General features: G+C 43.9%; 1 protein-coding gene across 3 annotated transcripts in view; it reads left to right on the top strand.

Moving 5' to 3' along the window:
* The window catches only part of Ppil6 (peptidylprolyl isomerase like 6), a 31325-nt gene that overhangs the window by 6161 nt on the left and 9470 nt on the right, over positions 1 to 15694 (top strand). For 2 of the 3 annotated variants that reach the window (XM_059272500.1, XM_059272498.1), the window contains 4 exons: positions 1499 to 1687; positions 6028 to 6090; positions 6195 to 6342; positions 11530 to 11586. In XM_059272500.1, coding sequence (XP_059128483.1) covers positions 1499 to 1687; positions 6028 to 6090; positions 6195 to 6342; positions 11530 to 11586 — 457 coding nt within the window. The remainder of the gene's footprint in view (positions 1 to 1498; positions 1688 to 6027; positions 6091 to 6194; positions 6343 to 11529; positions 11587 to 15694) is intronic. The other variant, XM_059272499.1, reaches the window with a different exon arrangement.

Genomic DNA, 15694 nt, shown 5'->3' with positions numbered 1-15694 from the left:
GACTCGCCACTGAGCACGAACAAGTTTGCTCTCTAGAATGAAAAGCTGGAAGCAGGTTTTGAGGAAGGCCCAGAAGGCAAGTTGGAGGACATCAAAGCTCCTCAGAGGACAAGTCGTTGCCCAGACTAGCACTTCTCCAGTGTAGTCTTGAGACCCACAGACTGATGGGAGCAGCAGGGACCGATGGGCACTTTATGTCCTGTATTGAAAGGGCATGTTCTTAATTCATGTTACAGGGAGGAATCTGTATGCACACAGCTCAGCGTGTACACACTGCCACCTGCTTGTCGGTGAACTCATCCTAGATGGTGCCCAGAGAGCCCCCAAATCTCCCAAATGGAAAGTGACAATAAGTAACGAGGGGACAGTGGGGGGGGGGGATAAAGAGAGGCACCAGTACTATAAATCTCAGAGTCAGGGCTGACCAGAGGAGCAAGCCTGAACTTGGGATGGCAGCCTTTGCTTTGTAAGACATGCTAACTGAAGACAAGGGAAGGCAGACATGAAGGGCTGATCCTGTCTCCCAGGTAGTTAGTTATCTGAGTAAAGCACAGCTTAAAGATTCAGTTCTTGTCCCCCACTCAATGGGGCTTGTGGTGACAGGCAGCACAAACTCCAATATTCTGGTTACAGAACCAGCATCTCCCTGGATACCACTAGAGATGCAGCTTCTCCCTCAGGTCCCATCGGCCAGCCAGACAATCGTATGGACCCACAAATCGGATTCTACTACAACTTGCAAATGGCTGCACCAGGTCACTCAGGGTTTGCCAGGGCTGGCACTGGAAGATATATTCTCAGGGGTTGGTGGTGCTCAGGCCACACTGGGGATCTAGGAAGTTGGTGGCAGCATGGCATGGAGGAAAACACTAATACACTTCATCTTAAGTGGCTTAGGTTTAACAGTGTTGGGGAAGGTGAGTTTTCTTCTTTGTCCCTGATTACAGAAACTCCTGTTGGCCCCCAGGAGGCAGTTCCTACAGATAGTCCTTTCTATCCAGAATAATCACCGTCTCATGCCTGGGTCCCATGCCTTTTATTGCACACATGCGTACACACACACACACACACACACACACACACACACACACCTCAGTTTTTTGCATTGAAAACCATATCTTACTCAGATCCTCTTCCAAGAACGCACAGTAAATAAAGTGTGCCTCATAAATGGAGACAGGGACTGCACTGGATTCACAAACTAATGGAACAAGTGTACTATGTAGATATTATTACCAAATTTCATCTACCTATAATTGTAATAGTTTAAAGATTGCTTTCTAGGTTATTCTCTGTCCTTTATTATGTTAAGAGTCTCAAAAATGTTAATTTCTTTTTGACTGCAGAATTCTGAAAGGTGGTTTTAAAAGAACATATTTTAAAAGAGTTAATCCTGTAGTTGGCAAATCAGGCTGTAGAGTTAATCTCAAGCTCTTGTTTGTCGTTTTAGAAGTTGTTTTTTCTTTCTGTCATTACCCCCACCCCCATTTCCCTGTAGGAACTGAAGGGTGACACCTGGGTGTATTCCTCCTATGTGATGTGCTTCGTCAATGATCAGTTCCTGGGCAACGCATTTGACCTGAAGAAGTGGGCCCAGAAGGTGTGGGACGTGGTTGACGTCCGACCCTCCGCACTGTATGAGGCACTCACTCTGAATTATGCCACCAAGTTCTTGAAAGACACCAAGGCAAGTTACACAGAGTTTTAACAGAATTTTTCATCATTTGTATTAATTCAGCATTAACTGCTGGTGTGCTCTCAAAGGAGGTACACCAAGAGATTAAGGTGTACACCCCTAGTGACCTTATTAAGACCAGTTGCAAAGGATTCAAGTTCAGGGTTTGCAATGTGTAAAGCAGATGTTTGTCACAGCAGACTGTTTCTCCTCCCCTCTCAAGGTGTATATGATGAATTACTCCTATTAGAGCGTAAACACCCTTTTATATGCACTTATAGTCTTAGCTTCCCAGGAGACTGAGGCAGGAAGATTGTTTGTACCCATTATTCTAAGGCCGATCTGGACAGTATAGTCAGACCCCGTCTCACAGCAGAGCGGGAACTGGTGGCTGTTATCGATGAGGAGGGCCTGTGGACCACAGGATGCTTGTCTAGTCGTTTCTCGCCTCCCCTGTTATGTGGTACCTTGGCCCATCGGGCTGTAGAGTAAATAAGGGCTTTACCTGCTGAGCGATCTCACTGGCCCTGTATGTGCCACACGAGTACAGACACTCAGAGGCTAAAAGAGGGTGTTCAGTTCCCCTGGAGCTGAAGTTAAAGGCATTTGGGAGCCCCTTGATGTGGGTGCTGGGAAATGAACTTGTTTCCTCTGGAAGAGCATCAAGTGTGGTTATCATCTGAACCAACTCTCCAGCCCTGGCCCTGAAATACTTCAATTAATAGTTCTAACACCTAAGTGAGAGCTACTGCATTGGGATTAAAAGTCTGAAAAGAAATAACTAAGATTGACCATCAGCCCCTGAGTAATTTGATCTACAGAATGAGGACTGTCATAGGGTTTCTATTGCTGTGAAGAGACACCATGACTATGGCAATTCTTGAAAACATTTAATTGGGGCTGGCTTACAGTTTCAGAGGTTTAGTCCATTATCATCATGGCAGGACATGGCAGCGTGCAGGCAGACATGGTACTGGAGAAGGAGCTGAGAGTTCTACATCTTGATCCACAGGCAACAGGAAGTGAACTTTGTTCTACAGTCCAGGCCTACCTGTCCAGGATGGCATTACCATATTAGGCTGGGCCTCCGCCATCAATTAGCAATAAAGAAAATTTCCCACAAGCCGGGCGGTGGTGGCACATGCCTTTAATCCTGGCACTTGGGAGGCAGAGGCAGGTAGCCTCTGAGTTCAAGGCCAGCCTGGTCTACAGAGTGAGTTCCAGGACAGCCAGGGCTGCACAGAATGACCCAGTGCTAGGACTTGAGCTGTGCAGAGGCAAAGACTTTGTCTCGTGACCCTATTTAACTACTGCCTTGAACAGGAACTCAGAAGCATAGGGGGTACCCAGTGAGTGTTTGGTTGAGTAAACAATGCATTTTTAAAATGCTGAAAACTCTGAGGTATAGAGAATTTATTGTTCACGGTTAAATCCCAAAGGGACAGGAGTCCCGGCGGCATGTGGCAGTCCCCAGGAGTGTCAGTGGCCACAAGGAAGGCAGAAAAAGTAGTCATTAGGCTGAGAAATTGAGACTGAAGATGAGTCTAGGTGTCAGTGGTCTGAAGTTACTGTGACTAACTTAAGAAACCAAGATAGATACAGCAGTGGTGCTGACTCCCCGAGGTCACAGGAAAGCCGGGGAAATGGCTTTGAAACCAGGTAGGTGAAAGGGTGAACGGCGCGGGTGGGTGGGCAGGTGCAGCGGAACAAGCCACGGCTAGGACTACCAGAGTCAGAAAGAGCTTTGTTAGAAAGAAACCAGGCCTGGAGAGGCAGAGAAAGACGGCGGGAGCAGAGAGGAAACAGAAAGAGAGAGGGCGGGGTCTGTGGGCGGCTTTTTAAGGCAGAGATTGCGTGACCACGCCCCCCATGACGTAAGACATTAGACCCGGAAGAGTGAGAGCAGGATCCTAACAGTAGGAACAAGGGAGGCCACCTACCAGGGAAATGACCAGAGCCATGCCAGAGGAGTATGGGCCAGCGTGCCACCCCAGGTTCATCAACCACTCGCCCTAGGTTCATGCTGGCCCCATCATCAAGGAGCGTGGCTTCCCAACGTTTTTCGTATCTTTATAATACTTCCTGAGCCCCAGGGCTCCAGGAACACTTGTCCAGCAAATCTAGGCCACATGTCCACAACCCGACTGTCCCAGAGTGGGAGGAGGGAGAATCTGGCCCTGCATGTTCTGGCAATGCTTGTGAAACCCAATGGGATGTTGCCCAGATAGGAAGGATGGTCAGGTGTTAAGTAGGATGGGGAAATCCAGGAGGTCATAAAGAAAACTGAGGCTGGATGCTGATTTACTATCTATTCTGAAGCGGGAGATTTTGTCCCGAAGGAAAACAGTCCAGCAGGGCTTTTCATAGACTAGGACATAACCAACCCTCTTTGCTTTGGGGTGTGGTGGTTGGAGCTGTGCCAAAGCAAGCTGGTGTCAGGGTAGGTGTTTGGAAAGGGCTGTGGTGACATATGCTAGAAATAATGAAAGCGTGAATTGACAGCTGCCACTGAGAACCGAGGACCTAGCTTCCTGGGAAAAGACTAAGTGTTTTTCCCGAGGGTGGATTCTCTTCTGTTTATTTCTGGGTTGGAATGTCCTGCCGGGCAAGTCTGTTTGTGTGTTTGGCTCCTGGGGACTGGATGTTACTTTGTATCGCATTCATTTGTCTCTGTCATGAGCATTTTCAGAATTATCTTTGTTTTTTCCTTTTGGTTGTTATTTTTAAAGTAGGGACTGTAAGTAGCCCAGGCTAGCTGCAAACTAGGGATCTCCCTGCCTCTCTAGAGCTGAGATTAGAAGTGTGTTCTGCCATGCTCATCTTGAGTTGTCTGCCCCTGACAGCCCTATAAAGATAATCAGTTGAGGCACAGGGAGGTTAATTATGCCTGATAGACTTTGAATTCATTTCCCAGTCAGCCGCAGTTTCTGACATTGCCTCTTGTCCCTCGGAAGCATGTGAGGTGTGTTATATTCTCCCTCCCGTTCCTTAGCATAGCGTTCTCTGATAGTTTAGAACTTGGAGTACAGAAGCTAAGAGGCACAAACCAATTAATTCTGATTAGCGAGCACATGGCAGTCCTGTAAGCCTGTAAGGCCAGCCCTCAGGAGGCTGAGATAGAAAGATTTCCACGAGTTCAAGGTCAGCCTGGGCTATGGCTTTGTAATGAGTTCCAGACCAGCCTGGGCTGAACAGTGAGACACTCTGAAAAAACAACAGAAAATCTTAGTCATACTTAGTATGCTTGTAATGGTTCCTTGCTAGATGCCAGACAGCACGAATTTCAGTCTTTTAACAAAACAACGTCAAAAGGTTAGAGTGACATGAAACAATACGATGTATTTCGAGAAATATCATGTGTTTCCCAGATTTTCTGAGGAAGAGGGAGGGCAGTTACATGCTGCATTAAGTTGGTATTCTGTGTGTGGCAGAGCTGTCCAGGATCGGAAACACCATTAGATGTACAGTGGTCCCGGAGAGCTAAGCGGGGAAAGACTAGCGTATTCATTCTGGATGCCTTTCTGTTTTGTTTTGGTTTTGAGACAAGGACTTAGTAGCCTGCCTAGGCTGACCTTGGACTCGGCAGTCCTCCTGCTTTAGCGTCCCAAGTGTTGGGATTACAGACAGGAACCACGGTGCCCAACTTTGGACGCCCTTTTACGTGGCTACGCGAAGCCTCCCGCAGAACCAGTCATCTCTACCGTGAGGCACACCACGTGACAGCACGTGAGGACTGTTGAACAGGAGAGGGTGCGCTAAAGGAACTGGGAGGCACCCCCCTTCTCTTCCGGGCCCTTGGTGCCAAAGCGCTAGTGGGAACAGTGGTCGTATTTTTCCAGTCAGAAGGGGTGTGGCTTGGCTCCATGTGGCCGCCACTGTCTCTGAAATCCAGGACACACGGTCGCCAGCTCCACGACACTCACTTGGCTCTTTTCCCAAACCTACTCGGCAAAGAAGCGTAGTGAAGAATCCCTAGTCTGTTTCTGTCCCCAGGGGACTGCCCCTTGCTCTTGTCCACACGGAACCCTGGCACCTGCGTATTTCTAGGTCATGTGCTCCCAGGCCTGCGTGATAAGTTAACATTGTTCAAAGCTTCAATGCTGAGAGGTTTTTAAATGATTGTGTAATATCCATTATCAAGACTTGGTCAAATAAATCTAAAAATTCCTTTAGGTCATTAAATTTACTGTTGTTATCTGTGAGTATTATGGTTCAGATTGTACTTGCTGTTATCTGTCTGTTCATGTTGTGGTTAAAATCTTATCACTGAAAAGAACGCTTTATTGTTTTTAATATTTCCAAAGCTTACAAAACACTGACCTGTGTTATTTTTTTCTCAATAATTTTAATAGCATGATTTTGTGTACTTGGACATTTGTATTGATCTTTCTCCAATTGGAAGACTGATTTTTGAGGTAAGAGAATTTTGCTGTTTTTTTTTTTTTCAAATAAGTTTTGAGGAGTCTGTAATTGATAAAATATTGAGTAATCATTGAAACCTTTCATCTTTATTTTGTAGTTATATTGTGATACATGTCCCAAAACATGTAAAAATTTCCAGGTCTTGTGCACAGGAATGGCGGGGTTTTCTAAGAGAGGTATAAAGCTTCATTACAAAGATTCGATTTTTCATCGAGTAGTCCAGAATGGCTGGATACAAGGAGGAGGTAAGCTGCAAACTTTAAATATGACATCTAAGCAGAGCGCCCTAGTGTTTATTTATTTACCTTTATAAAATTGGTAAAGAATTAGGCCTGACCTCCAATTCACAGAGATCTGTCTGTCGGTCTCTACGCACTGAGTTCTGGGATAAAGGTGTGTCCTACCATACCTGGCCTTGGATGTTCTTTGTGTGTTGGGGGTAGGGCATGGCATATGCAGATGTGCATGAGGTCAAACCTCGGGGGTTGTTTGTTCAGGCTCTGCCAAGTTCTTACTGGCCAGCAACATGTTGGATTTTAGGGATGAAACGGAGTTAGGGTCAAGAGAGAGGTGCTAAGGTGAGTTGCCCTTCAGGCAAGAGCTGGGGTTCTGGAGGGAAAGCCTTCAGGCCTGCTAGACAAACCAAGTGTCCATTCTTTTGTTGTTGTTTTTGTTTTGTTTTTTCAAAACAGTGTCTCACTGTATAACCTGGCTGTCCTGGAACTCACTCTGTAGCCCAGGCTGGCCTCAAACTCACAGAGATCTGCCTGCTTCTACCTCCCAAGTGCTGGGATTAAAGGCGTGTACCACCGCACCAAACTGTTCATCTGGCTTCTTTTTGGTAGTTCTGGAATCCAACTCAGGTACTTATGCTTGCATAGGGAGCACTTCATAGAGTCATCTCCAGCCCCAGAACTAGATATTGATAATAACAGATGTATAACTTAAAGGATATTTTATATGGTCAAATGATTCACTAGCATATTTGTATTTTTTAGTCCCTAATTTAAGTTCTGTTTCCAGGAACAGTGCAAATTAAAAAGTGACATAGAGTAAAATGACATTTTTTAAAATCAAAAAATACTTTTAAAAGTTCAAGTAAATACATAAAAATACCTAGAATCACATTTTTTTTTTTTTTTTTTTTTTTGGTTTTTCGAGACAGGGTTTCTCTGTGTAGCTTTGCGCCTTTCCTGGAACTCACTTGGTAGCCCAGGCTGGCCGCGAACTCACAGAGATCCGCCTGGCCCTGCCTCCCGAGTGCTGGGATTAAAGGCGTGCGCCACCACCGACCGGCTCTAGAATCACATTTTAAGAAGCATGCTAAGGATGGGAATTTGAAAATGGAACGAGGCTGGGTTAATCCCAGCACTTGGGATGCAGAGGCAGGCAGATCTCTGTGAGTTCAAGGCCAGCCTGGTCTACAGAGTGAGTTCCAGCACAGCCAAGACTGTGTAGAGAGATCCTATCTCAAAAAACAATAGCAACAACAACAAAAAGAAAGAAAGAGGGAGGGAGGGAGGGAGGGAGGGAGGGAGGGAGGGAGGGAGGGTGGGAGGGAGGGAGGGAGGGGCTGGTGGGTGGATGAAAGGATGGGTGGGTAGATGGGTAGATGGGTGAGTGGGTGGGTATGTGGGTAGATGGATGGGTGGATGGATAGATGAGAGAAAGAGAGAGAGAGATGAAATCTTATAAAGAAAAGAAGTATAATCAATCCTCAAGAGAGACTGTTGGTTTGGTGAACTGACTCAGCAGATAAAGGCTCTTGATGCCAAGCCTGATGGCCACATTCCACCCCTGAGATCCACACAGTGGAAGGCTAGAAGTGTGCACTAAGGTACGCTTGCATTCACACACACACACACACACACACACACACACACACACACACACACAGGCATCCTGACTCCCCAGACTCCTCCTCCTTTCCAGTGTCCTATCAGTTTGGCTCTCCCACCTAACCTCTACCTGTCCAGCTATTGGCCAGTCAGCTTTTTTATTAACCAATGAAAGTAATACATATTTACAGTGTACAAAGTTTGTTCCACAGCATTTCCCTCTTTTTGTCTAATTAAAAAGGCTTTAACTTTAACATAGTAAAAGTATATATAACAAAAACAGTTATTAAGTATTACAGTTACAATATCCAGTCCATGTGTTTTTAGCAAATTTAGAGAAAATACTCTTGTTTATCTTATCTTTGTGAGTCTAAAGTTTTATACCTAATTTACCTTTTATCACAACTAAGGAAAACTTTAACTATGACTATCTAGTCTTCAACTCTGTTAAAAACCCCAGAAGAGTAAAATGTTACCTAATGACAGTTATATCTTGCTGCCTGGACAGTCACCCAAAGTTCTTCTGTAACGTTGGGGCATCCATCTGTGGCCTACAGGCCTAGAACATCTGACAGACTTTTCAGGAATTTTGAAGGACTGTCCTACCTTGTCTTGGCAAAGTTTGACAGCCATTTTCTTTTGTGTCCTGCTGGTCCAGTTTGGACAGTACACTGTCAGCAATTGAGGTGAGGACAGTTTCTTTGCCCAAATGGCTAGCTTTTGCCAGAAAGAAAGTAAACTCCATACAGAGTTTCTCTGATGCCTATCATCTTCTCTGAAGTAGATTGGTGCTGTCAGGAGCAGACAGGTCTCACTGTCATGAAAAGCCTTAGGTTATTAAACATATTAGATGCCATATTTTATAGATTTTTAAAGTGTTTGAAGACCATCTATCTATCTTTATATATTTGTACATGACCTTGAAAACATACCTCACATGACTATTAGTTTGACTATTATAGATGACTAACTATTTATCTGTATTTCTTAATTACATTACATTTTTAAATGAGCTACATAAACACAATACCCCAAACAAGAGTAGAAACATACATACAGTATAACAAAATTTACTTTAAATTTGTATCACTAAACCAAAATCCATAGCAGTGTAAAATATTTTGAGATTAATAGTTGGGTTTTTTTTTTTGGATTAAAGAAGATTCAATAATCTACCTTTTTTTTCCTATCATTCCTATATCAGAGAGAGAGAGTGCTTAATCAAAGTAATGAAAAGTTTGAAGATAGCTGCTGCCCAGTGATGAGAGAGAGAGAGACAGACAGACAGACAGACAGACAGACAGGCAGACACCTCAATTAATCAAAGTAATAACAGTTTGAAAAGCAGCTACCCAGTCACGGTTACTCTCAGGGACTAGGTTTCAGTTGCTCTATTTTGTTTCTCAGTTTACTCAGAACAAGACTTGGGTAAGACAGGTCATAGTCTCTGTGGAAGTTTCTTTTCTGTATATCTAAGATTTCCAGACGGCAAGGTGTGCAGGTGTTGGGTCCCGTTTCAGACAGTGAGACAAGAGTACGAAGTAAGACAAGAGTACACTCTATCTTGGGCTAGCTTTAGCACCCCCAGACAGCCATTCCGTGCATATCTCTATGTCAACCCTAACATCCTGTGATTAACAAATTAAAAGCTTTCAGACTTTATTAACTTAGCAGACCACCAGCTTCCACCAACCCCAAGACTAAGAAAGCCATCAGATAGTATCTGAGGCCTAGAGGAGAAATTACCCTATCTTTCTGTAACTGCCTCCCTGATGTTTCCACCAATGTATTTTTTTAATGCTTTGATTTATAATTTTTTTCTGTTACTATAACATTTCTTGAAACCACTTCCACGTGGAACATGGAACCTCGGATAGCCTAGCTCCATGTTTTCCAGGGCCATGTGCATTCAAATTTGGCTCCACAATAAAGTATCTTAACCCCTTTGAGGTGAGAACTTTATTTCTTGGTGTGTGTGGGGGGGAGTGGGTTTTGTTTTGTTTTTTGAATCAACAGTGAATAGCATGATTTAGATGCTCCATTCACTTTTCCAAATAACTTTTCTCTGTGTGCTTACTATTGTATCAGATCCTAATTTAAAAAAAAAAAAAACTTGCTTGATAAGATAGCTCAGTCATTCAGCCAATATTTATTGAACATTGCAGAGGAGGGGGGTGGATCAGAGAGCTAAAGGAAGTAGCGTGTACCCATGGGGAGGCTGGGACACAGAAGGCAAACCTGTTTACCTCCAGTGTGGGTGTATATAAAATAACTTGGGGAACATTGCCTAAGCCAAAATATGCAGCTCCTATAAACACCAAAGACAAATAAATGAAAACCCTCTTATTATATCAAAAAGAATTTTGTTTCCAAAACATCATTTGAATAAGTAAGCTATTATTATGGATAATGATACTTTCCACAGTGTAGGTTGTCAAATTCAGGGTCTTGTACATGCTGGACAAGTGCTCTACCACTGAGCTACACTCACAGCCAAGAGTAACTAAAGGAATGAAAATCTGAATGTGACTTTTTAAAAGGGTATCTACTTGTGTGTGTGTGTGTGTGTGTGTGTGTGTGTGTGTGTGTGTGTGTATGGGTGAGTATTTGCAGGTTTGTATGCACATGTGTGGAGGCCGGAGGTCAACCTTGGGTACCATTCCTCCAGAGATGTTCATCTTGTTTTTTGAGATACAGTCTCTCACTGGGATTGGAGCTTGCCAGTTAGGCTAAGGTGACTGGACAGGATCCATGAGATCATTGGCATGTGCCACCTACCAGCATTTAATGTGGATGCTGGGGATCAAACTCAGGTCCTCATAGTTTCACAGAAAACACTCTACCATATGAGCTACCCCCACGCCCCCACACCTAGAGCATCTATTTTCATTCATGTTCAAAGAGAACTTTTTCCATTTCTTCTTCTCAGTTTACTCTTTCCACTTCTCTGAAAAGCAAGGTGAAATATGGAATGTCTTAGAGTTTCTATTGCTGTGAAGAGACACCATGACCACAGAAACTCTTATAAAGGAAAGCATTTAATTGAGTGGCTTACAGTTTCAGAGGTTTAGTTTATTATCATCATGGCAGGACATGGTGGCATGCAGGCAGACATGGTGCTGGAGAAGGAGCTGAGAGTGGAGAAGGAGCTACATCTTGATCAGCAGGCAACAGGAAGTGGTGTGAGACACTGGGCGTGGCTTGAGCATATATGAGACCCCCAAAGCCTGCCTCCACAGGCACTTCCTCCAACAATGCCACACCTCCTAATAGTGCCAATTACATTCAAACTACCACATGAAATAACTTTTGAAGCAAATGTGTTGTGTGAATATCTTCTTTAATTGTGGCCATAATGATAATTTAACATTTTTCAAAGCTTTTACTATAACTTGTTACCCCCAGAGAGTTATGACAACAAAATGAATTTATAAAAAATAAAAACAATTACATGATAAAGTGAAGTGATCGTAGTAATATTTTCAATTGGGCAGCTTACTCTAGATTTGATGTAAGATGTAAACAGAGTCAGAATTAAAGGCCCCTTCTTCCCTCTGTCATCACTGTTCTAATCTGGGTGTTGTTATTTCTCAGATATAGTAGAGGGGAAAGGAGACGATGGAGAGTCTATTTATGGACCAACATTTGAAGGTAGGTGTCTTTCAAGTTTCTCAGTCATATATTAGCTGATTATTGAAATTTGAAAGGGTTCAAATGAGACAATTTGGGATAATATTTAGTAGAAATGAAAGTTAAAAATGGTTGGGGCTGGCAAGATGGCTCAGAGGTTAAGAGCACTGGCTGCTCTTCCAGAGGTCCTGAGTTCAATTCCGAGCAACCACATGGTGGTTCACAATCATCTGTAATGAGATCTGGTGCCCTCTTCTGGTGTTCTGCATGTACGTAGGCAGAACACTGTATACATAATAAATAAATCTTAATAAAAAAATGGTTTTACCCTTCAAACTGCAGATGTTTTTTAAAGTGGAGCTTTGCCCTTGCCTGATTAAAGACTGAGTGGTATTCTAAAACAAAACAAAACAAAAAACTGGGATTGGAGATGTAATTCAGTTGGTAGGGTGCTTGCTTACCTAGCATGTATGAAACCCTGGGTTGGATCTCCCAGACCACTGTGTATGGTAGGTTGCATTTGTAATCCCAGCACTGAGGAGGTAGAGAAAGGATGATTAGGAGTTCAAGGTCATCCTCAGATATGTAGCGAGTTTGAGGCCAAACTGGGCTACATGAGACATCTCAAGCAACCAACCTCTTGGTCCAGTCCGCAGCAGCTTTGTGCACACATTTACTTGCCTATTTCTTTGGGACAAATCCCAGTGTATTAGTTAGTTCCCCTGTGTTCTACCAGATAGCAGGAATGCTATTGAAGATTACAGGAGTTATGGCAAAACGCCAACAGATCCAGTTAGAAGAGGTTGTCACTGATCAAAGATGTGGTCATTTGACCTCCATAAAAAAATAATAATTGCAATTGGTTGGAAGTCAACATATATTTTAAACCCACAAGTTCATAATGATACCGTATTATAAAATAAAATCTAACTAGTTACCTTTGGAGGAATGATTGAAAAAGAATGCATTATCTTGGGGCTGGAGAGACGGCTCAGTGTTTAAGAGTGCATACTGCTTTTAGCAAGGATCTGAGTTTGGTTCCCAACATCCATATCAGGTAGCTCACAATCACCTGTAACTCCAGCTCCAAGGGATCCAATGTCCTCTTCTGGACTGCATGGGCACCTATACACCCATGCACATATACACATAATTATATAAATAAAAAATAAGTCTTTAAAAAAAACTGATATCTTGAAAACTGAGGTAATCAAACATCTATTTGGCCTTCTCTATTATCACTGCCTGGAGGACTAGCCTCCAGCAGCACCCAGGGTATGCAAAAAAAAAAAAAAAATCCATGAATGTGGCAAGGGCCAATCTTTTCTATCTGAGGGGTAAGGAAAGAAACACATGGGTTCTGATGGTAACTTTTATTTCATCTTGAAGAATCTTCCCTGAAAAATCTCCACACAGCTACATCATCTCTCCACACAGCTACATCTCTCCTCTATACAGCTACATCATCATCTCTCCACACAGCTACATCATCTCTCCACACAGCTACATCTCTCCTCTATACAGCTCTCTCACAGAAAAATCTCTGGACAAATATATGAGTTACATTTTGAGGGTCACATAACATTTCTTGAGTAAGCAATAAGAAACAGAGCCATAAGAAATCACACAGTTTCTCTCAGACTTGGGACGTCAGGAGGCACACATAGGCTGAGCACCCAGTATTTCCTGATGGAGAGTGGCATTGAAATTCAGGACCTAAACAATAAACAGTTGGCTAAACCTTAAGCCCTGCATCGTGTGCGCAGAGAGTCGGTTGCTGAGAGAATCTGCACAGGGAGTTAATGTCTACTGAAGTTGTTTTGTGCCTGACTTTGGTTCAACCAACAGACAGTTTGGAATCTGTCCTTGTGCGATTCATTTTCAGGGGCAACTAGTCTGCTTTGAATTTGCTCTGGGGTCTTAAATCAACTAAATATGTAAAAAGCTGTCTTTGTAGCTGAGAATACTGTTATTTTCCTATGTCAGTTTGAGCTGTGAAAAATATCCTAGCATTATTTCTATTCATCAAAATTACACAGCTTAAGAAGAAGTGATCTTCCTGACCATACATGAGAAAATTACAGACAGAAACAAATGGTATCCACAGCCAGTGACCCCACGGCCTTTGCCTAGTGGGGCTCCCCATCAGAGTTAGTCCCCTGTTGGGTTGTCATCTGCTGTATGTTCTTAGTGACCTCCAGCACTGTATGAAATATATCAATCTGTAGATAAAGAGAATTATCTCAGCTGAGTGTGATAGCACACACCTTTAACCCCAGAGCACAAGAGACAGAGATAGGCAGATCTCTGTGAGTTGGAAGCCAGCCTGTTCTACATACAGAGTTCTGGGACAGCCAGAGCTACATAGTGAGATCCTGTCTCAAAAATAATATCAAGATAGATGGATGGATAGATATTTACATAGATAGATAGACAGACAGACGTGGGTGGATAGATGGATGGAAGAAACATCTTTTTTTTTTTTTTTTTTTTTGGTTTTTTCGAGACAGGGTTTCTCTGTGTAGCTTTGTGCCTTTCCTGGAACTCACTTGGTAGCCCAGGCTGGCCTCGAACTCACAGAGATCCGCCTGGCTCTGCCTCCCGAGTGCTAGGATTAAAGGCGTGCGCCACCACCACCCGGCAAGAAACATCTTTTGTGAAAGATGTTTTTATAAAAAAAAGATAGTCCAGAGGCTGGAGAGATGGCTCCGTGGGTAGGAGCACCTGCTGCCCAAGCATGAAGACCTGAGTTTGGATTCTAGCACCATGAAAAAGCTGGGCATGTTTGTATGCGCCTGTACCATGTCTCTGTCTAGGGGTGGGGGTGCTGGGGCTTATGGCCACCAGCTGAGCTCCAGGTTCAAGGAGAGATCCTTTCTCAAAAGAGGTAAAGTGAGGAAAGGTAGAGCGGGACACCTGGAGTCTTCCTCTGCCCTTGTCTTAGTCACTGTTCTAATGCTGTGAAGAGACACCATGACCATAGCAACTCTACAGAAGAAAGCATTCAGGTAGGAGCTTTCTTACAGTTTCAGAGGGTCAGTCCATTATCCTCTTGGTGCAGAGCATGGTGGCAGGCAGACATGGTGCTGGAGAAGAAGCTGAGAGCTACATCCTGATCTGCCAGGCAGAAGGCAGAGGAACTCTGGGCCTGGCACAGGCTTTTGAAACCTCAAAGCCCACTCCTAGCAACACACCTATTCCTACAAGGCCGCACCGACTAATCTTTCCAAACAGTCTACCACTGACGACGAAGCATCTAAATATATGAGCCTGTGGGGCAGTTCTCGTTCAAACCTCCACAGTTCTTTGCAAGCGTGTGCACAGGTTCAGGCACCTATGCATCACCTGCACATGTGTGTATACACCATATAAACAAACACACATACACACATCCAATTAATAAATGAAAAGGAAATGATACCATAGGCTAGTGGCTGCTCCCCTGGCCACAGTGAAACATGGGTGGAGGCCCTTGTTGCATCAGCCCCTCTATAGAGGGAAGTTTCTCCAGTCCTGCCTTGCCCAGCAGTCAAGATGAATCTCTCCCACCCATGGTCCCACAGCTGCTTATAAAATAATCACTCAGAGGCTTATATTAATTGCAAACTGTATGACCTATGGCTTCAGCTTCTTGCTAGCTAGCTTTCATCTTAACCCATTTCTATAAATCTATATGTTGCCACGTGGCCATGGTGTTACTGGTCTGCTGGCATCTTGTTGCTCCTTCTGTGGCGGGCTGGTGTCTCCCCCAACTCTGCTCTTCCCTCTGTATCACTGCTTGGATTTCCCGCCTCGCTGTAAGCTTTCTTGCCATAGGACAAAACAGCTTTATTTATTATCCAATGGGAGCCATACATACTCACAATATACAGAAAGACATCCCACAGCACCCCTCTGAACATCACAGAGACAGACAGCAGAAATTCTGTGCCTCTGTTGAAAGAATGCACCAAGAGATGGGAAAGCCTCTGCATCCAGCTACAGTCAGTTCCATTACAGCGTGACATGTTCCACAGGAATCTCATTGGGGCTACTGTGATGGCTTGGCAGTAATGATGTCCCTTCAACCCCCAACAGAAGGAAAGAGCCAGCTCCAAAATGCTGTCCTCTGACCTTCACATGCGTGTGT

This window comes from Peromyscus eremicus, chromosome 8b, assembly GCF_949786415.1.
Source record: "Peromyscus eremicus chromosome 8b, PerEre_H2_v1, whole genome shotgun sequence".
Lineage (NCBI taxonomy): Eukaryota > Metazoa > Chordata > Mammalia > Rodentia > Cricetidae > Peromyscus > Peromyscus eremicus.
This window is presented reverse-complemented; position numbering and strand designations above follow the sequence as displayed.